This window comes from Lottia gigantea (genome assembly GCF_000327385.1).
Source record: "Lottia gigantea unplaced genomic scaffold LOTGIsca_11, whole genome shotgun sequence".
Taxonomy (NCBI): Eukaryota; Metazoa; Mollusca; class Gastropoda; family Lottiidae; genus Lottia; species Lottia gigantea.
Window position 1 is genome coordinate 1,096,815 of NW_008707001.1, and position 23,135 is coordinate 1,119,949.

At 34.8% G+C, this 23,135-nt stretch overlaps 2 protein-coding genes across 2 annotated transcripts; both read left to right on the plus strand.

Moving 5' to 3' along the window:
* Positions 1-3,645: 3,645 nt before the first annotated feature.
* On the plus strand, positions 3,646-7,463 carry LOTGIDRAFT_230146 (hypothetical protein). Its single transcript, XM_009047051.1, has 2 exons — positions 3,646-4,057; positions 5,727-7,463. The coding sequence occupies exons 1-2, from the start codon at positions 3,992-3,994 to the stop codon at positions 7,194-7,196; spliced, it is 1,536 nt and encodes a 511-aa protein (XP_009045299.1). The 5' UTR covers positions 3,646-3,991; the 3' UTR covers positions 7,197-7,463.
* Positions 7,464-11,735: 4,272 nt separating this feature from the next.
* On the plus strand, positions 11,736-14,263 carry LOTGIDRAFT_156398 (hypothetical protein; the record flags this gene model as incomplete). Its single annotated transcript, XM_009047052.1, has 2 exons — positions 11,736-11,812; positions 13,489-14,263. The coding sequence occupies 2 exons, from the start codon at positions 11,736-11,738 to the stop codon at positions 14,261-14,263; spliced, it is 852 nt and encodes a 283-aa protein (XP_009045300.1).
* Between the last annotated feature and the right edge of the window lie 8,872 nt (positions 14,264-23,135).

Consider the following 23,135-nt stretch of genomic DNA (forward strand, 5'->3'; position numbering starts at 1 on the left):
ATTTTATTTGATTAACAGGGCTACAGGGTGTTGAACATGAGATTTAAATATTGCTGAAAAGAAAAGGTTACAAACAGAACGAAAGGTAGAAACAAATATGGGGATCCTTACATGAGGAAATATAGTATATCAACCATAAATGAATAACTAAAAGTATTATAAAATTCCTTTATACATGTATAACCACCCATCTTTTGAAGCAACTCAAGATTTCAGTCTTCCCTTTTCCCTACTAGTCAAATAATATTCAGATGCGTAGGAAGTAAAATTTCCCAAGAAGTCATTTTAATTAATTTATTTCGTGATATGAGACTTATTTTTTCCCTATTTCAACACGACTTTCTTTACAAGTTACAAACCTAATCCGCCAAGGCGTGGTCAAGTTGAATTAAGTTTCACAAGATCGGTTGCACAATTTAAATCTGTTTAAACTAAGATAATCGGTTATAATTAGACAAGACAGATCTTATATCACGGTTATTTCAATTCACCATTATTGTAGGATTATAGCCTCGTCTTAAGTTAGTCAGCAAGTCAAGCATAGACTCATAAATTCTTCGGCGAATTTCAATATTTAAGATTTTTGTAGTGTGAAAGTGGCCACTACATTGTTAACTAATTGCCTAAGGTGAATTTTTTACCTTTCAGAATATTAAAACCCACAGTACTGTTGTAAAATTTGGTAATGTTCAGAAGACTACTGTAGATTTACAAATCTGCCCTAAGATTTCATAAATAATTCACCGTATTTTACATGTCTGTTGTAAAGTTAGTGACTACACTGTAAATTACTGATGTAAAAAATATTACTGTTGGCTGTTTTCTGTTGCGATAGTTTCTCCTTGCGGGAAATTTGAACATTATTGTGTCGAAGCTGTGATAGAAAACTTGTAAATTATCAGGAGAAAAAAAAAAGAAACAGAATTTAAATTTGATTTCATCAAAATTGATGTTAGTTTCACTGCTAAAATCGTAAAATAGTTGTAATTTCCCAGAATATATTTTACAGTGTAGTCGGTTTGGAAAGGATATCAAGCATACAAGGTCAAAGGTTATAAATTACACAGATTACTGACAGTGTAGGGATTAACACGTTGGTTTATTGGGGGAGCAAATTGTGAGAAAACTAATTAAGGTTTAAATAGAAGCTGGATTAAGGTTTATCAACAATCAGGGCTATAACAATAGATGTCGGGCTGTAATTTGATTTAAAGGCAATGTATGCTGAAAGCTGTCAAAGCATTTAAACATAATTTAAAATGTATCAAAAGATTGCTAGACCTGATATACCATTGCTACGTGGGCGTGTGGTATATTTTTTATTTTTTGCATTGTTATGTAACATTTTATTTTATTTATGATCCTATTTGAGTGGGTTGCATCTCATATTTTTTAAAAATATCAAAAAGCCATTATGTTACAATAAACATATTTTACTCTGTTGGAACATGAACATAACATAATACTCTGCAATGATATACATATACTTGTTCAATAATAATAATCCACAAATAGAAATTCAACAAGTTGATATAATCAATGGAGTGGCAATGATAACTCCCTCCACTCACAAACCTGTCTTATTATTCACTGAAATATTGCTGAACTGGGAACCCACAATTCCTGATTTTTAAAAAGCCAGCACACCCCTCCTTTAATATAAAATATGTTTTAGTGTAGGTAATGAATTTTTAACCTTTAAATAAAAACGAAGGCGGCGCCACTTGTTGTAATGAAGTGACATTTTCCTCAAACAAAAATAAACACGACTCCTTTGATGGCGAATTGTGCACCGACTGCAACAAAAGAATGCAATGAACGTGCACTTACAACATCTTGCACGCCGACAAAACTTCTAAAATTAATAGTCGCCATTAGTTTCCTGAAATATGAAATATCCCGTGATAAAAACTAACCGCCATGTTTGAGTTTTTGATTTCGTTACAATTTAACACATGTTTAAAACATTATAAAGTAATGGCTGCCATTAAACCGGTTTGAATGAGTTACATGTACATGTTTATGGTATATGAAGGCGTGTAAAGCTATAATGAATGCAGGGCCATTATTCATCGCTCTTCCATATCGCGAAGATGATAAATTTGCCTTTTTATCGCCCGTTTTTTTCCACCCTACTGTGTTCTGCGCCATAAACTTCGAAATAAATTGGAAACATCAAAGTATGTTATAGTTTATGATTAAAATGGCCCATTATATATCGAGCTGTATATTCAATTAAAATAGCTTTTAGTACCAATCTTGTTTCAACACCTTTATTAGAACTTTATAAAGTTGAAACATTAAAAACTCGAGTTTAGATTAAAAAATGATAGGCAATAAATAGATTTGATATGGCTTGATTTCAAAGATTATATATTATTTAAAAAAACAGATTTATGTCTTTATTGTGGTATAATGTAAGATATTTTATGAGGTTTATATTGGTTGACTACAAGTTCGATGTCCTAGATGCCTTAACTCGAAAAGCCGTCAAAAACATCTTGTCGTTCGGATGGGACAATAAACTGAGGCCCCTATGCTACAGGCTGTGCACGTTACAGATCCCTCGACAGTTGGAAATCGAAAAGAGCAGGCTAATCCCGCTATCCTGGCAAACTTTGCCTTATTGCACCCTCCATGGCGTTGCCCGTCTTCATTAACCCACATGGTGCAGAAAAGTAGGACGTAAAACTCCATTCATTTTCATTTCATTTTCCAAAAACCACCGTGCTATGTATATATCTTTATTTGCAACGTTTTACACATTTTCTAGTCAAGGGCAATACTTAAAGTAAGAAGTTTATAAGAGTCGTGTTATTTAATAGAATGCTGCCCTGTCAAAAAATGTGCTTGCAAAAATTTCCTAATTAAAGACTATTTTCTCAATCTGCAGTAATATAATCAGAAGCCCAAAAATAAGACGTAAACTCCATTTTTAACTCTTTACCATCGACTTTTATATCGATATCAAGTCACAATGAAATTTACATAACCATATTTAGGTTTATTGGGTATAAAATAGAGAAAATAAAAAAATTTCAACCAAAGAACAGTCAGAAAATATCGACGCCATATCAAACATTTTTATCATTTTATCGTCATAAGGCTTCGATCAACCTAAAACAAAGTGTTTATCCGTTTCCTCAATCGCCGTTCTTCAACAAATTTTAACCAAATGTTTTACCAACAAATATTTGTTGAATGTGAGGAAAAAACATGGCGGCTTATCAAGACAAAGAAATTCCACCTCAAGTTGGGAACTAAACCAAACATACATCATGGTGAAAACAGCCGAGGAATTAACTCAAACTCTGTGACCGGTCTTAAAATATTCTAAAACTCGCAAAGAAATGTCTTTACTGAAGCTTTTCATATTTAATTTTCTTAAATTCAACACCATTCGTTTCCTCATGCGGTTTACATCCGTATCTGTCAACACCAGTGCTCGTTTACAAACCATTTTGATTGACAACCGGGTTGTAAAAATGATTGATAGCAGCAGATTTGACTGACAGCTGTCGCGTTATTTAAATGTTGTATTTTGATTGGTTAATGTTGGAAACATGGCGTGTAATATACCACAGTATGTCGGTGATATTGGACCAATGAGAAGGTGCGAAGAGACCGTGTTGAGACGTTGATTGACGTGTTCTCCGCGTTGTTTAGTACATTTGTAATTTATATTATAAAGTGTTGAGGTGCGGCGAGTAGTAGAGATACAAACCAGTGACTGACAGCAACCCCTTTTACTAGTTCATAGTAAATATTACTCGTAGTTAGACGTGTTTCAAGTCGCAAGGATCGAACGTTTCAGGAAGTTTAGTCGTAAGGATAAGACGTTATAAACTTTGTGATACATTGTTCCATTCTGTTAGATATTACAGTGTATAAACCTCGGATTAAATCACGGATTAAGAGTTTAACCTCCAATGGAATGATCAGTGATTGTTAATAACTTATTACTGAGGATATATCGAAGCAAGTTTTCACAATGTTGGCGAATGCTGGACCGTATTTCCCCCCAGAGTATCTTCATTCTCTACCAATTTCCTCAGCTGTAAGTATAGTCTTTCTATTCCTGTTTATTTTTCTACTTGTGTATGTATATTGATTGGTATTTGACTGATTTCAGTTGTAATAGAAATAACACTGATACTGTCTGCTCTGCCTTGTTTTCTCTCAGGTTCTTGCTTATAATATTTAACATAAAGACATTTAAGGGTTCCAGTAAAGAATAATTCGAATAAATCAGCTTTGCTCAAAACTTCCTTCAAGCCACTCCTTGCTCCCTCTCAGGTCCGCGTTTGTAATTTACTTGAGGGATACGACTGTATATTGTTGTTTTATGCAGATTTTCATAAAATTTTCTCACTTCTACCCATTGAAATATTCAACCACCATTCGAATCATTCTAGAATATTCATTCCTTTAAATGAGAAATTTATCTATTTATATTCATACTGACGTTAAAATTGCAAATTATATTTAAATCTGTTAATTTGATATATATCACTGTATTTTTTGATTGATTTAGAAGGCGCTAGTTTGTTACATATATTGACATCAAAATCTGTTTCCCACTCAACTTGTCGATAACTTCGCACTTTTCAATGGACGTATAGAGGATTAAGGTTATAAATATTGATATTATAGTATATATTTTCAATAAAAATAAATTGGTATGGTGAATATACCCATGCAGGTTTGAGGAATTGAATTGAAGGGAGTTTTACGTCAATGTACAGTGACAACAACTGTCAACTGAAAAGGTCGATACCATTGACACTATAGCTATAAGGAAATATAATTACAATAATTGGCAAGGAAATAGACATTGGAGTTTTACGCCCTGGAGTATGGGATAACAATATTTCGTTTGAAACTTTACAATATAACGGGCTATTTAAAACTACTTTTCAAGAATTCGTATGAAATTTGAAACTTATTTTGTAAATCGAAGACGCTTGTGTCAGGTGTCACATACCTACTAACATAACATAGTCATAAAACTAAATTGTTTGCCTAATTTTTGAAAGACTTTTGATATAATGGTCAACTCATTCACCGAATTCGCATGAAAAGTCAAAGATGCCTATCTTTACAGGGGTAACATAATTAGTACTTTGACAGATTTTCTTCTGATTATCTTCAACACTGTTTAAAGACAAGAGTAATATTTAAAGATTATAATGGCGACGTGAAATCGTTAAAAACATGACCTTGCTAGTTCTTAACGGATTAAATATTAGACTTCAAAGAGAACACGAGGCTTTCCGCACCCATTTTTTAATGTTTTTAACTGTAAAGAGTTTGGTTTATTGAGTTGTAAGAAAATTAGAAAGTCTTGTCTAATCCTATTATCCGATATTTGTAACAAGCACAGTGTTGCATATCGCCACATTTTTTCATGTTTTTCCTTCACCGATTGTGTCAATCCGATTTTCGGATGCAAAAATTGAATCGTTTACACAACATTACATTGTACAAGGATGTAACAGGATAATAGCATATTAAGCTAGTACTTGAAATTGTTTTGTTTTTTCGTTTTGTGTTTAAGAATAATGATTGCTAAACAAGAAACGAAGATTTTTTTTTAGTACAGAAACTAAACTAGCACATACTGTTTACCATGTACCTGAAGGTAACACATACTTCAACATGTTCCGATCCTTGATAATATGATTATGAAACATAATATTTATGAATATTTTTCTTTGTATTTTCAGGCAGAAAATCAGAAAAGTCCTCTGGAATTATTAGCCCAGACGTGTAGCAGTATAGGCAAGGACACCACCCCAGCTAAAATAGCACTCCCACCCATGGATAAATCGGCTGAAAAAATTCCCAAATCACCTGTTGATGACAAACATAGAGCCGAAGAGAAGAAAGAGTCACCCAAAGACAGTGGAAAGCCAGGATTCAGAACTGTACCTCCTTACACTGAAATGCCACCTCTAGTCCCCATCAATAACCATGACGAAAGTTCAAACAGTTCTTCAGAATCAATCCACAGTCCCGTACAAAAACAAGAACCAAAAGAAAAGATGCCAGTTCCCGAGCGAAAAGAGTCTCCAGTCAAACCCAAAAGCCCTGTGAAGGAACCACAACCGGAAATTAGAAAGACTTCCTCAATTTCACCACAGCATCATGTAAAGCCAGCACCAATCCCCTCCCCTAATGGACTCCACCCACACCTTTCTTCATCCATGTCTGCTGCCCACAGTGCTTATTTAAATGGATTACGGTCTGGGTCACATCCGTTACTACCAGGAGCTCCACATCTTCCATATTCTGCTGGATTATCTTTGATGGGTCATGGACTATCCCCTGAAGCCGCTGCTTACTACCAATCTCAACTGTTGGCCGCCCAATCCGGATTACACGCACAAGGACTAGCTGCTTCATCAGCAGCTGCAGCAGCAGCCGCCCAACAATCAGCTCTTAAAGCCGGTGCTGCAGTAGCCTCGATGAATCCCTATGTTAGTTATACTCGTGTTCGAACGCCATCAGGGGCCACAACTCTTGTACCAGTGTGCAAGGATCCTTATTGTACCAACTGTCAACTGACTGTTCAAACATCACACACCTCAGCCACGTGTAAAACACCCGGATGTTCTCAATGTGCTCATGAAAAAGCTTTATTAGGACTTTCATCTGGTGCTGCTGGACTTGGGATGCCTGGAAATCCTTTATCACTTTACCCACATCTAGCATCTTTACCATCTAGTGCTTCTGGACTACAATCTCTATCCTCTTTACATTCCCTTTATCCTCATAGTGCTCTTCCTTCCGCTCATCAAGGACTACCTTATATTTGTAATTGGGTTGCTGGACACGATTATTGTGGTAAAAGATTCAACTCTTCCGAGGAACTTATGCAACATTTAAGGAGCCATACTTCGAGTATAGATTCAGGATTACCTGCGGGTTATGGACTTGGTCTGCCACCATCAGCTTTATCTGGGGCCCCGGGACTTGGTCTTGGAGCAGCCCCAATCAGTCCCAACTCTTTAAGACGTGCTTACCCCACGAGTTTAAGCCCAGGACTTTTATCAAGTAGCAGATTCCACCCTTACAAGTCCCCACTAGGAAGTGTTGGAGCCCCTCCCTCGGGCGCTCATCTCCCACCCCTCAGTGCTTATTACCCGCAGTATTCCTCACTCTACGGACCACGCCTAGGAGCTGCAGTACCCTGAAGAACCAACAATGTGAATTAATAGCAATCAATTGTGATATGAACGTTAATATGAATTATTTATGTGTCTAAATGTCACTCGTGTTTTGTTGAGTGAATTGGAACAAAAAATCATTTTATAAAACCTGAAGCTATGGAGAGAAAAAGAGAATACAATATTATAAAAACAATTATTATGAATGCTAAACCAGTACTTTTCAAATAAAGTGTAATTTAAAATTTTAATAATTATGCAATTTGTTAATTTAATAAAAATTATAATTAATTTACATGAGTGTGCTTGATTGATATGATAGAAATGTTTTTCTAGTTTAATTATTCCAGTAACATATTGCCCATTCTCTCTTTGATTTTCACCAGAGATCTGTCAATATATAATAGCACGATATCACGCTAGAGTTCTGCATAATTTTGCATATATAATGAGCTGTATTCTTTATGCTGATCTGCATCGTGTGTTTTAATGAGTTCTAACTGATATAATGATGACTGAATGTTGAGTTAAAGTCAATTTGTTAATTGTGTTTAGAAAGTTGTAAGTTTCAGTCAAAACTCAGTATATGAGGGTAAATGGTCGGGGTTAAAGGAGCCCATTTTTGGAATTTCTTGTAAAATGAGGGTCCAATATGATATGCTTTTGTTAGAAACCAAAATGTGACCTGAGAGTTCAATAGCATAGCTTAATATATTAGTATCTTTATCTACAACATTTTACTTACACCATTTCTAGTCAAAGACAATACATAAAGTAACAAGTATAATCAAGTATAAATGAACAGAATCAAATACTAATTGACAATACAATAATACAATCACAAAGGACGACTAGATGATAAACTGACAATAACAAAACACAAAAAATAGTAATGTTACATGATTCAACATTATCAATGTTTTGGAACAGCTTTAGTGCTTACGTTGGAAACAACGAAGCCATTCCTCCAAACCCACCTCGTCAGACAGAGAGGGTTAGTGGACACACAGGCTAAAATTGGAAAGTAGTCATATCATCTAAATGTTTCTGTCTTTAAACTGATTCAATCATGCGTCTTTTTTCTTTTTTCAAATGATCAATAAGTCTTTTACATCTTACTTTAGATAGAATGAAAAAAAAAACAACATATCCAACATGACATAAACAAAATATGAACTCAGTATTTATAATTAAATCTATTCCAATTTAATATTATTGAAGCTTCAGTGGTCGGGACACGATGTATTCACACTGAACCAAGTCATGCATGCGTTTAACATACATATCGTATAATTTACTGCTTCCATGCGTGAACAGTATCAGTCCTATTCACGGCTACATTTAAATATACCCCCGATAATAACAGTTAAATACATCTCATTTACATTGAAACAATATTCAACCCAACAGGTGCGTGCTATGACGTCACAGTTTGTCGGCAAGATGAAAGGTTGTAGTGATGACATTAAGATGACAGGGTGACAATTGGATCCTGTGATGCCGCGCCACCTGGGGTGAATTATTAAAATCACATTAGTCAGAGGGTGGGTCTGGGGACATCTTTAGCTGTAAATGAAATTAAAGTAGTTTTACGTCCCCCTTTTCTGCACTTGATTGGTCTTACAGTGACTGACCACCCTAGGGTAGATCCAGATGCGTCGTGCTAGACAGCCCCATACAGTGTGCAATGAGAGAAATTGTGTCAAGACTGCAGCATTAGTGACAGGCGAGACCACAAACGGTAGGCTACTTTGACAAAACTGGACACTTTGACCACCAAAAACTCGCTTCCGGCACATTCTTATTAGAACACAAGGTTCCAAATGTTCAATTTACAATCGAATAAAATAAGAACTGTATGATATATTACACCAAATAAAACCAGGCCAAAAAGCAACTTTATCAAGAGGAATTCTCAGATCACAATTGAAATAACACATGAACAAAATGTATTGTGATCTTATATTGTGTGTCGATGGATTTTGCATTTGCTTTTGTAACTTTGGATGCCGAGTTAAGCATCGACGTTTATACAAAAATGATATGTCACACAAAACGTTACGTTAACTACACGTATACAGTTTATACAAAAATGAAAAGTCACACAAAACGTTACGTTAACTATAGGTATACAGTTTATACAAAACGTTACGTTAACTATAGGTATACAGTTTGTATACAGTTTATACAAAACGTTACGTTAACTATAGGTATACAGTTTATACAAAACGTTACGTTAACTATAGGTATACAGTTTATACAAAAAGTTACGTTAACTATAGGTATACAGTTTATACAAAAAGTTACGTTAACTATAGGTATACAGTTTATACAAAACGTTATGTTAACTATAGGTATACAGTTTATACAAAACGTTACGTTAACTATAGGTATACAGTTTATACAAAAAGTTACGTTAACTATAGGTATACAGTTTATACAAAACGTTACGTTAACTATAGGTATACAGTTTATACAAAAAGTTACGTTAACTATAGAAGATAATATAATATTACACCATAATCTAAAAATAGGTAGATATAATTTCACTTCCGGCTCTGAAACATTGTAATTATTCAAAAGTGACTAAAACACAAAAAACTGACACACTCCTTGTTAACGAGAAAATAAATGGGATGTCTGTTAGCATGAATTAGTAAAACAATAAATATAAAGAAGCTGTAGACAATCCCCCATTCGTCTCTGTCGAGAGATAATGTTTTCGTTGGGATGAAATCTGCATTATTCATGTAAAGAAAAATGAAAATTAATACCAACCATCATATCTTGTCATTCTCTTCATTATTTTAGTGTTTAAATGTATTTTTGAGGTTGTTATGGCGACCTCTGGTTATTAATATGCCTAACTGTGGGTGACAGGAGTGTCATGGTTTTTCTGTTCGCCATCAGTTAAACTTTGTAGATGCTTCATAAAATTCTAAGTGTAAAGTTTAGAAGAATAAAATTCATTACGATTTTGGTTTAAAAATATTTTATTTTCTTGATTATTTTCTCTACTTTTCAAATTTACAATAATTTTAGGTTTAGACCTTTCTTTTTTCTGTATTTACTTGCTTTGTCATGTTCTTGAAAAATCCCGGATTAATTCATAAAACTTGGAACAAACTAATGCTTTTCAGAGTCTCAGACACTTTCAACCAAAAATTATACTATAAAGCATAAAAGCGACATTTTTCGAGAAATCTGATAGAAATCTGTGAATATGCTTGACAACTCAGTTCTCTTCCGGAGTAAATACAAACAGTATTTTGTACACTTGAATAATTCAGAAATGTCGGCTAATTATGCAACAATTTTGGAGAAAAACATGACGTTTAACACAGGCGAAATGTGAAATAACAAGTTTTGGGTGAAAGTTTTAAACTTTTATCTGACATCTGTCTATATCATTAACAACATTTACGACTTCACAAAATTCTAAATTACACTCGAAAATGTTTAAGTAAGAATTTGAAATTTCAGAAATGGCGTCTGAAATGATTTATGGCGCGAGTTTAATTGGCAGAAATCATTTATATTACCATAATACGTCATCCTTATTTATTAGCACGTTTTGACATGCACAATGTTCACGCTTGGGGGGTTTTCTTTTCATTCGTACAAAACTTCAACGATTGTCAACAATTTTGACAAAAACATCAAATATCTAAAGAAAAACTGTGATAGTTTTTAATGAATTTTTCATCCTAAAGATGAATTTCTTGGCAAAACAAAAGTACGACAACAATAAAAATGTCTTCCTTGATCTTGACGTCATCATATTCTGTGGTTGTGGGCTATGTCATCAATTAAGGTGTAGTTTTTAATGGATTAAAATGACAGATGGAAATATATGATAATTTATTACCGAGCTTAATTAAAACTGATTAATTGTATTTTAATTAAATATCCATTTCAAGACCTGTTCAATTTATGTTCGAAATCAATCAATAAAAGAAATCAGTGATCGATGAAAATTGATCGATTGGATACTTTGATTGAAAATATCAACAAGGAACATTTTATTTCCGGTTTCAACATCTGCTTCGTGGTGATTTTTTTTTATAAATAATCGTCTTCTTGTTGTCATTGTTGAAATTAGCAACTTATCTTATCGCAAAACTATGAATCGCGCTTTCAATAAAGTCATATCTGGCGTAAAACACGTCTTTTTTTTTTATCACATTCAATTTTGAAATTTGGTTGCCACACATTGCACACGTTTTCGGTTTTCGCGAAGTATGTCTTGCTTGAATACATTGCGAAGTATGTTAAATGAATTCGCCTCTGTTCTGAAGCTAGGTAATGAATATGCCTCTATAAATCGAGTACCTTGTAACATGACTGTAATCTAATAATTAAAACGAAAGTAGAGTTTGATTTGTGATGCAAGTAACTGAAAGGTTGGGGTGATTAATGGAACAGCTGTTTTCATTTTACCAGCCTTTTCATCAACATTATGGCACTTCTGACTCGAGCTAATTTGTTTGGTGAATTTTAGACGGCAATAAACGTCTCCCGAACCACGGCTCTGTAAACTGATTTAGGAGAAGTTTAATGGTCTTAATGGCAGTGCTAACTATAGGGGCTCCATTATATCTTGTAGCTGGTATTATAGGGTCTCGGTATGGTACTAGAGACTGGTACAGCGGCCCTTTTAATCTCTTTATACAAATGTTTTACTGTCTAAAATATGGCAGAGTTGTCAACATAAATTACCTCGGACGGATCTTGTAAGGAATAATGATAGCGGATATTATAATTGAACGGCGGATATTAATGGTGATTTCTTCTCCAGTTCAGTGAGTCCGATCATCAACTCAGAACCTTGTCGGTGGTTTTTGTGTTAAAAATATGAAGCGAAAATTATCAAGTGCCTCTGCCCCCATAAACTATATTCTGTAGACGTAGCCTTAGTGTTTAGTCAGATACTGTAAAACTTAGGAAGAAATGAATGTTAATATGTCTTTAGAGAAACAATGATTTCACCATATTATGATAATTTATGATAATGTTGGGTCTAACAAAGGTTTTTATGCACACCAAGGGACGTTTCTTATTCTAGCAGAAATACATTATGTATTTTTTATTTTAGTCATAATAAAACTTATTCGATGGAAAATAAATGCATAGCCCTGTCCAATATTTGTGTGGTCTAACTGTAACTAGGTAACCGTTCAGAAAGCCATTCCAACTCTGTTTCAGGACCCATCCACCCTTTGTTTTAGGTTTTAGTTAGAACAAAATTCTATAGATTGAAAATACGTTTGATCAGGTATAGAGTTATTTAAATTGTGTATAATGTAACTAGGTATTCGTTCAAAGACTAATTCTAAATATCTCCCGAGAACCGTTCCAATTCTAAATCTCTCCCGAGAACCGTTCCTACTCTAAATATCTCCCGAGAACCGTTCCAATTCTAAATCTCTCCCGAGAACCGTTCCAATTCTAAATCTCTCCCGAGAACCGTTCCTACTCTAAATATCTCTCGAGAACCGTTCCAATTCTAAATCTCTCCCGAGAACTGTTCCAATTCTAAATCTCTCCCGAGAACCGTTCCAATTCTCTCCCGAGAACCGTTCCAATTCTAATTCTGTTCCAAGACCCATATATCATTTTTCCTTATTATAAATTGTAAATAATTTTAACTTGTATAGCCTTATATAAATTGTAAATAAGTTTAACATATATAGCCTTATATAAATTGTAAATAAGTTTAACATATATAGCCTTATATAAATTGTAAATAAGTTGAACATGTATAGCCTTATTATAAATTGTAAATAATTTTAACATGTATAGCCTTATATAAATTGTAAATAAGTTTAACATATATAGCCTTATATAAATTGTAAATAAGTTTAACATGTATAGCCTTATCATAAATTGTAAATAAGTTTAACATATATAGCCTTATTATAAATTGTAAATAAGTTGAACATGTATAGCCTTATTATAAATTGTAAATAAGTTTAACATGTATAGCCTTATTATAAATTGTAAATAAGTTTAACATATATAGCCTTATTATAAATTGTAAATAAGTTTAACATATATAGCCTTATTATAAATTGTAAATAAGTTGAACATGTATAGCCTTATTATAAATTGTAAATAAGTTTAACATGTATAGCCTTATTATAAATTGTAAATAAGTTTAACATGTATAGCCTTATTATAAATTGTAAATAAGTTTAACATGTATAGCCTTATTATAAATTGTAAATAAGTTTAACATGTATAGCCTCATTATAAATTGTAAATAATTTTAACATGTATAGCCTTATTATAAATTGTAAATAATGTAACTAAATATCAGTTTGGAGAACAATTCCATTTCTGTTCCAAGAACTTTTCAAACAACCACCCAACAACCATTCCCAACAACCATTCCCAACAACCATTCCCTACAACCATTCCCTACAACTATTCCCAACGACCATCCAACAACCATTCCCAACAACCATTCCCAACAACCATTCCCTACAACCATTCCCAACAACCATTCCCAACAACCATTCCCAACAACCATTCCCAACAACTATTCCCTACAACCATCCCCAACAACCATTGCCAACAACCATTCAACAACCATTTCCAACAACCATTCCCAACAACCATTTCCAACAACCATTCCCAAAAACCATCCAACAACCATTTCCAAAAACCATTCCCAACAACCATCCAACAACCATTCCCAACAACCATTCCCAACAACCATCCAACAACCATTCCCAGCAACCATTCCTAACAACCATCCAACAACCATTCCCAACAACCATCCCCTACAACCATTCCTAACAACCATTCCCAACAACCATTCCCAACAACCGATTCCCAACACCCATTCCCAACACCCATTCCCAACAACCATCCAACAACCATTCCCAGCGACCATCCTAACAACCATCCAACAACCATCCCCTAAAACCATTCCTAACAACCATTCCCAACAACCATTCCAAACAACCGATTCCCAACACCCATTCCCAACAACCATTCCCAACACCGTTCCGCCAACAATTCCGATTTGGTTTCAGCCACCCCTTCAATTATATTCAGAAAAAAAAACATTTAAGAGAACCAAGATTTGAAAATTTCTGTATTTTCTGGTATTTTGTAATTGATATAGGTAAACGACATTAATTGATATAAGAGATAAACAACCGTCATGAGACTCTAAATATGATCGACACCCGAAGCTATATAGAGCCCTGTGATCTAACACCTATCAAAGGACCAGTTGTAAACTTGTGATAGAAAGATGATAGCTTGTCAACTGTCGTATTGAAATGACAGATTAGGTGATTTATATATAAATTTATTACTTATAGCTTGAATGATCAGGAGATATTAGATAGGCTCTAGGCTAAAGGAAGGTAGGTAATATAGTGTTACATCTTAAATTCATTACACCATGCCATTATAATGTGTACATTTAATGTTTATTCCCTTTTTTCTGTATGTTATTACACTCCTGTTTCTTGTTTGTTAAAAGCTTCTGTACTTTGGGTACAATAAAATCTAGGAATAGACCTACCTAGTATAAGCTTACTCCATTTTTTACTGACGTATTGAAAGAAGAACTATATATTATGAGACCTTCACAGAACTTTATCCTGACGAATAAAAAAGGAAAATAAGTGTATTGCACATTTTTCGCCTAAGATAATTTTCGATAAATTCCCACTTGACATTCGCACTCATCTGTTTCATGTTGTTTTTTCACCAAAATAAAATATATTTGTATTTTTTGTACATATAGAAATACCTGGACTGAAGTCCTTTAAGGTAGGCCTACATCCCAAACCTTGTTAACTAGAGATAGAACTAATTAATTAATCTAAAGTTAAAACATCCGCCACTGAGACAGACTCGTAATAATTTCAACATAAGTTAATTGTAACTACACCCGGCGTACCTTTCTTTCCCTTATCTGACACGTACACAATCTTACATACAGAATTGATGAAAATTTAATTAGGACCCGAACCAGAAAGAACAGACAAGATTTACGAGAAGTCAGAATAAATCTCTGTTTTATTATTCTACCATCCGTCTTCCTTATGTTACTTTTTACCGCCGTGTGGCGCCACTTATCTTAGCAACCATTTCCCCTAACTGCTGCCATTGTTAATCAATGTTCTCGCTCTTTCTCGTTACTCCCGTGACTGATTATTATTGATAGATTTGTCAGTTCGTCTGCTATGATTGTATCACGTGATTTATGATGCATGGCGGGAATAAAAAGCCAAGTAAATCAGAAAGGTGACGTGTTGTAATAGAAATCCGATTGATTGTTTTTACATTGTCAAAGAGATTGCAACCATTGATAAATAGCAAGTTGGACAATCCGAACGATTGAAGAGTATTAAGAGAGCTTTCTATGTGGCAGTTATAAAGTCCATGGAGACTTAGTTCTCTATAAATCATGAATCTAGAAATTGAATTGAATGAAGTTCTACCAGTTGTTTTGGTTTAATGGTTTAATTGCTTGGTGGAATGCAATCGTACAAATTGCTATAACATTTTCTCGAAATGAACTAGTTTATTTGCGGAGTCTTTTACTCTAGTTCTTTGCTCTGGCCTTTCCTTCCTTGGTTAGAAGCTCATATTTGCAGATTCCCATCTCGCTCTATGTAGGTCAGATCTCTTGGCCTCACCCATGTCATGTTGGTGAACCAGAGTTTTGTATTTTCCATATTACCACCTCCTGAAGGTTTATTCGAATATTTATTTATGGAATATTTTGGGTTCACGTCTTTTGGTAAGAAGCTTAAGATTCCTCTCCAAATTCTTTTCTCTCAGAAAATTGATGCCACTTTGTCCTGTCTCCCAGTGCTATTTTAATGTCGTAGGTCCACTTCTAAAGTTGCATACTTTTCCTGCCACACTTCTGTTTGACTGTTTCCGGTTTATATCTGACAGTTTTGTTGCAAACTACTTCCGGTGTACAAATCATAATGAGCCTGATTATCTTTAGGTAGAGGTAGAGTAAGCTATAACGGACATTAACTAACATAAAATAAGTCTGACTGGCTTGTGAGAGCTAGGAATCGGACCCTGTTTCCCTAGCAGTGGTTTTAACTCATGTTACCACCTAGTCAAGACCAACAGAAGAAGACGTTAGCTCTGACAGAACGTACAACTATACCTTTATCTAAGGAAAACAGATAATATTGTTGTTTATTAAAACGACAGGAGTATAACATTCACCGTATGATATATGATTGACAGTCTATAGACCTACCACAGTCTATTACAGACTTTATTACACAATATTATCAGTAACCACTCATCCTGAATTATTGACAGGCAGGTACAGGCTATTACGTTGTTAATGGTTTTGCACCATAATTTGTAGTCCAAATTATAATGCCCATATTCCAGCCTCTGATAGATATTTTGACAGCTATCAGAGGCTGGAATAGAGGAATATGTTTCGGTCTACATGAGTTGGTGCTCCTACCTAGGCAGAATATACCACGTCTCTCACCTTTCATTTTCATAAGAAATGGAGAGAAATTCACTTAGTGCGATACTTTTACTATATATATTGTCCGATATACGGATCCTTTTCAAGTAAAATTTATGTGACGGAAATGACATTTACTTCAATTGTTCGATGTGAAATGAGACGTACCGACCTGTCAATATTTCAGAGTATAACAGGGAATGTAGATAAAGAGAAAGAATAAAAGATATGTTGATGTATTTGATTTGTTTTCAAACAATCTGTTTCCATCTGATATATGTTAGATGGAGACAGAGTCAATGTTTGTACTTCTAGATTGGAACCATTTTTCTTAAAGAACATTCACATTGCTGAGAGGAAATTCAACTTCTTACCCGAACAGCACGATGCCAGAGTTTACAGGGATTCTGTTGTATATTTATTACACCACTAATGGATATATACTCATTGCTTAGTTTTAAGAATTCAAATTTTATGTTCAATCTTAGAGGAAACATTCCCTTAAGTATTGATTTGAAAATTTTACATTTTTTTTTTGTAGCTGGGTTAACATTGCTGAGAGGGAATTCAACTGCTTACCCGAACAACACGGTGCCTCTGGTCTAGGTGTAGTTTCGGAGACAGGTTCGGTATGTGTTTGAGCAATCGTACCTTACGTAGTCTCTGAAACGGTGTTTACAACTCACCGACGAAATTTGAGCCATCAAATCATCTACGTCTGACTGAAAGTTTAATTTCTAGTTACACCTCCAACCTCCTCAAAATAGTCGAAAACAATCTGTTCTGAGGCCGTATTCTCGAAACAATAACTCAAAAATGTACTTCACGATTCAGTCATCTGAGTCATCAATCACTGAAACTGATTTTAAATCCTATCTGTATTTAATTATTTCAGCTAGAAATTATAATAGACTTGTTGTTTCAAATCGTCTCCGGATGTGCACAATAACACCGTTCGACTATACATATAAAATATCCTACAAGCAAAAAGTTTCATCTGTACAGTCAAATTAAACAGACAAGACATAACCCAGAAGTTTTATCAAATAAATCACTCACGACTGTATGATTTCATTAAAATCTTGTAAATTATGGTGAAAAAAATAGAGAAAACATTTGCCTGGTTTTGATCATAACACACAAAACACATAAAACATCAGCTTTCATATCACCATATTTTATCATGCATGTGTTTAAACGCGAAAAACACGCGCCTTGACATGAACCCGGACTTCTGATTGATGGAAAAAGATATTTGTGTAGGGAACTCCATACTTTTATTTCAAAATTAATTTGTTTTTTCTACTAAAATGGTTTGCGACTGACATTAATGTGGAAACATTTTGATATATGTTGTGTTTTTTAAAGGGTTGGTTTGTGGTTATTTAAAACATGTTGGTTGAGAGGCGTGTGTTGAAATATATGAAGAAAACACTCGGATCTTTTGAGAATGTAGATTATAGTCGGATGTTATGAGAATGTAGATTACAGTCGGATGTTATGAGAATGTAGATTATAGTCGGATGTTATGAGAAATAGTCGGATGTTATGAGAAATAGTCGGATGTTATGAGAATGTAGATTATAGTCGGATGTTTTGAGAATGTAGATTATAGTCGGATGCCATGAGAATGTAGATTATAGTCGGATGCCATGAGAATGTAGATTATAGTCGGATGCCATGAGAATGTAGATTATAGTCGGATGCCATGAGAATGTAGATTATAGTCGGATGCCATGAGAATGTAGATTATAGTCGGATGCCATGAGAATGTAGATTATACTCGGATGTCATGAGAATGTAGATTGTAGTCGGATGCCATGAGAATGTAGATTATAGTCGGATGTCATGAGAATGTAGATTATAGTCGGATGCCATGAGAATGTAGATTATAGTCGGATGCCATGAGAATGTAGATTATAGTCGGATGCCATGAGAATGTAGATTATAGTCGGATGTTATGAGAATGTAGATTATAGTCGGATGTTATGAGAATGTAGATTATAGTCGGATGCCATGAGAATGTAGATTATAGTCGGATGTTATGAGAAAGTAGATTATAGTCGGATGTTATGAGAATGTAGATTATAGTCGGATGCCATGAGAATGTAGATTATAGTCGGGTGCCATGAGAATGTAGATTATAGTCGGATGCCATGAAAATGTAGATTATAGTCGGATGCCATGAGAATGTAGATTATAGTCGGATGCCATGAGAATGTAGATTATAGTCGGATGTTATGAGAATGTAGATTATAGTCGGATGCCATGAGAATGTAGATTATAGTCGGATGCCATGAGAATGTAGATTATAGTCGGATGTTATGAGAATGTAGATTATAGTCGGATGCCATGAGAATGTAGATTATAGTCGGATGCCATGAGAATGTAGATTATAGTCGGATGTTATGAGAATGTAGATTATAGTCGGATGTTATGAGAATGTAGAGATTTAGATAAAGATACCACAGTTCTCACTATCTAAACGACTGCATCCAAGGTACGAGGGAATTCTTATGACATTAACTGTAATTTGGAGAGAGACTTCACCGTAAATATTAAAAGTATTCTGCATCACACAACTCAATTAAAATCTCGGTATCACTTGGCAACAATTTAACAATTAAAATGATTGGGCAATGAGATACATAATTTACTGAGTTTTGAACTCGACAACAATGTTCCTTTCAAAACATATATTTTGATAATGTTTCAAGAAAATCACTTTAAAACTCGAGTTAGATCTTTAAGATCATTTAATATTACTAGGGCTATAAGAATCCTTAGTTTTGTGATTTATTAAAATGATAGGGTCGATAACAAAGAATAATATCTCGTTTATTCTAAACAGACGACATTAACCCTTGATACATCCCTTCTGTTGGCATGGTGTCATCTTACATGGTGTCACTAAACACCGTAATGTACTCATTACAGTTCGTGGTGTCGCTAAATATCGTAACGTACTCCTTACAGTTCAAGGTGTGAGTAAATACTATAGGATCAGAGAGAAACGTCTACCCGTAAATATTTTACATGACTAAATATCTTAATGTATCAGATCGGAGAGAAAAGTTTTGTGTATAGGTTACATGGTTATGATAAATACCGTAAAAAGAACAGAAACGCCCTCGACATTTCAAATCGTAAAATAATAGAATAATGCCGCCGTCTTGTTAGAAGACACTTCATTACACTCTACGTCTTCATTTGCTCAATCAGGTGCAGAAAAATAAGACGTAAAACTCATTCATATAATTCACGAAACACCTTACAGCTCAATCAATCAGATTACCCGGGTTGCCGTCGGTTGTTGACCTACTGTGATTGAATTAGACTGATGTTGGAATTAGAACAGACAACTTCGTACTCATTAACTCCTTACCAATTCCATTCTCATTCCACCAGAATTGGTGCTCTGTCTTTTAGAGAGAACCAAATAACAGGAAGAACGGTGTGAAAATGAAGTAAAGAGCCATCCTGGTAAAGGTAAAGTTCATAATCCATGGAAGACATTCAATAAGGTTTGGTCAAGAAACAGCAGGTGGATAGATCCCCCGAGAACCTAGTGGTTATCCTTGTCAAATCATTGCCTGAAGTTTGGCAAAAAAACACCTGGTAGATATGATTTTCAAGAAGTTATGCATCTAAAATTATTGTTGAGAGGTTTCGCTTACAACCAGCCAATAGAAAAACGATTTAAGAACCAAAGCTGTTGTTCTTTAAGATTATATGGTTTGATCAACAATCTGGTAGACAGTTTCCTTGAAAATCTAAGTTGTTATCCTTATAAAATCATTATCAAGAGTAAAGAATCGCCCATTAGCAAAATTGTTATCCTTGTAATATAATGGATAGAGTTTCTTTTAGGTTATATAACACGCTTTACAATCTAAGGATTCTTTTACATTTTGTTTAAAAACGGCACACATTCCTTGGAACCTTTTTTTAACTTCCGTATCTATTTTCGAGTGATAAAGAGCGACGTTTATAGCTAAATATCTCTATAATGTCGTTTAAACAGTGATATATGCCGTTCGTTACTAGATCAGACATAGAAAAATAGTCAACAATGACACAAACCACAGTCATCACCTGGCTTAACAGGCAAAAAAAACATATATGTCAATTTTCTAACATATATACTTTTATCTTGCCACATAAACAACACGTCTCTTTTTTCTGAAGTTTACATAAATTATACTTGGCATATAGGACCGTCACTTAACACGTGACTACTGTGGGGGTGGGTATACACGTCACTACCGAGAGGGTGGGGTGGGGCTCTATTGCTATTCCTAAGCGGATTTGATTTATTTTTAAGCGACCCTGTCTTTTAACAGATATTAATTTCATACGCAAGGGATGACAAAAAAATTAATGGAGTTTTACGTTCTAATTACTGTTCTAGAATCAGGTCTTTCCAAGTTGGATCTCCAAACACTGCTAGTAACACTGCTAGTAAACTTGCAGAATCTGATCACAATTGAATTTAGTCAAACTGCGAATTCCCAAAGCTGAAAATCGCTGCTAGTTGCCATCAAATGTTAGTTTTCTGCCTAAAAACATGAATGTGAAAGTTAATCATTGATACAGTTTCTGATAGTCGGCCAATTTCTGAATCGTCAGATATTTACGCTTCTTGACGAGTTCAATTGATCTGAATCCCGTTTGACAAAAACTTTCAAAAGCAATTTGTTTTGGGTCCATTCCTGTGTCGACTAGACTAACATCTTAGGATCTATTTCTACTTAAATATGATATTTCTAAATGTAATATTCTACACTTCGACAAGATCTTATTGTGAAATTATTTGAGGAGCGTCTTTTGAGGCAAAAATACTTTTTTGCGAGCGTAGTGCAATGAGGCGAAATATTTTTGGGCGAAGTGTCTTCACACGTTATCCACTGTTTCCGTCAAATATATATCTTCGATTTTTTAACAAAATTTATTTTTTTGTCAAATTCGTCACGAGGCATGTGTAGTTACGGCCCTGACGTTAGCCCACCTTATACAGGTAAGGATATCAAATATCACAAGTAGAGAAGTATATCAAAGCTGACAGTGACAAGGTGAGACAGAAAGATAGGTGAGAAATGTCAGGTAACACGACAGGTAGTGTTTGAGGATAACGAGAAATAGAGATAATATATAACACGACGCTGAAAGGGCACCATTATCACCTAGATTCTAGGATTGTTTGGGGGGTAACGGGAAATACCATAATATACCTTCGAATTCGGAACTGATAGAACGTTATTATAGCCTAGATTCTAGGATTGTTTCAGGCTAACGGGAAATAAAGAGATTACATTCCATAATATACTTTAAAACTCAGTACGCCATTATAACCCAGATTTCAGTCTTCCGGATTACTTTAGTTTTCACATGAAAATATGTGGATTGGGTACTACTTTTTCTTACACGATTGTAGTCCAGGCCCGACAAAACAGAATAAAACCAACAGTTTCTGAGAGGTTCTTTGCAAGAACAACATTTTGAGTTCGTTTAATCTACGAACAAAGGTAATTGGGAGAGAGAACAGCAATTTGTGTCAGCACCCTAACAATGGCGACAGTTTCATCAAACCCGAGTTCACTGACTTTATATTACAAAGTTAATTTAGGGCCTACATACAGACAACATCAATTTCTGTGGTCACCCTAGCAATGGTGACAGTTTTATACCACCCGAGCTCATTGACTCTAAGTACAGAGTTGTTGTAAGACTGAGTGATTGAATGACAGGGATAGCTGTAATATATGTCATTCTCTTATATTCATATCTTTATTTATGGCTCTAGCTAGAAACATGATATCATTTCATTAGTAAACCAGGTAGATACTGTGTTATAGGTTGGTAGAGGACAAGTTAACGTTCGCTTCCAAAGGATGCTGATATCAGACTAGGTAGTTGTTGGTAGATGACAAGTTAACGTTCGCTTCCAAAGGATGCTGATATCAGACTAGGTAGTTGTTGGTAGATGACAAGTTAACGTTCCCTTCCAGCGGATGCTGATATCAGACTAGGTAGTTGTTGGTAGAGGACAAGTTAACGTTCGCTTCCAGCGGATGCTGATATCAGACTAGGTAGTTGTTGGTAGATGACAAGTTAACGTTTCCAGCGGATGCTGATATCACAGACTAGATAGTTGTTGGTAGTTGACAGCTTAACGTTCGCTTCCAGCTAACTGATATCACAGACTAGGTAGCTGTTGGTAGTTGACAAGTTAACGTTCGCTTCCAGTGGATGCTGATATCACAGACTAGGTAGTTGTTTGTAGATGACAAGTTAACGTTCGCTTCCAGTGGATGCTGATATCACAGACTAGGTAGTTGTTGGTAGATGACAAGTTAACGTTCGCTTCCAGTGGATGCTGATATCACAGACTAGGTAGTTGTTGGTAGATGACAAGTTAACGTTCGCTTCCAGTGGATGCTGATATCAGACTAGGTTGTTGTTGGTAGATGACAAGTTAACGTTTCCAGTGG

Bases quoted from the DNA above. Each gene is read 5' to 3' on its own strand.
- LOTGIDRAFT_230146 (XM_009047051.1), top strand. From the start codon at position 3,992: ATGTTGGCGAATGCTGGACCGTATTTCCCCCCAGAGTATCTTCATTCT. The intron at 4,058-5,726 runs GTAAGTATAGTC...TTGTATTTTCAG, and splicing joins CTCTACCAATTTCCTCAGCT to GCAGAAAATCAGAAAAGTCC.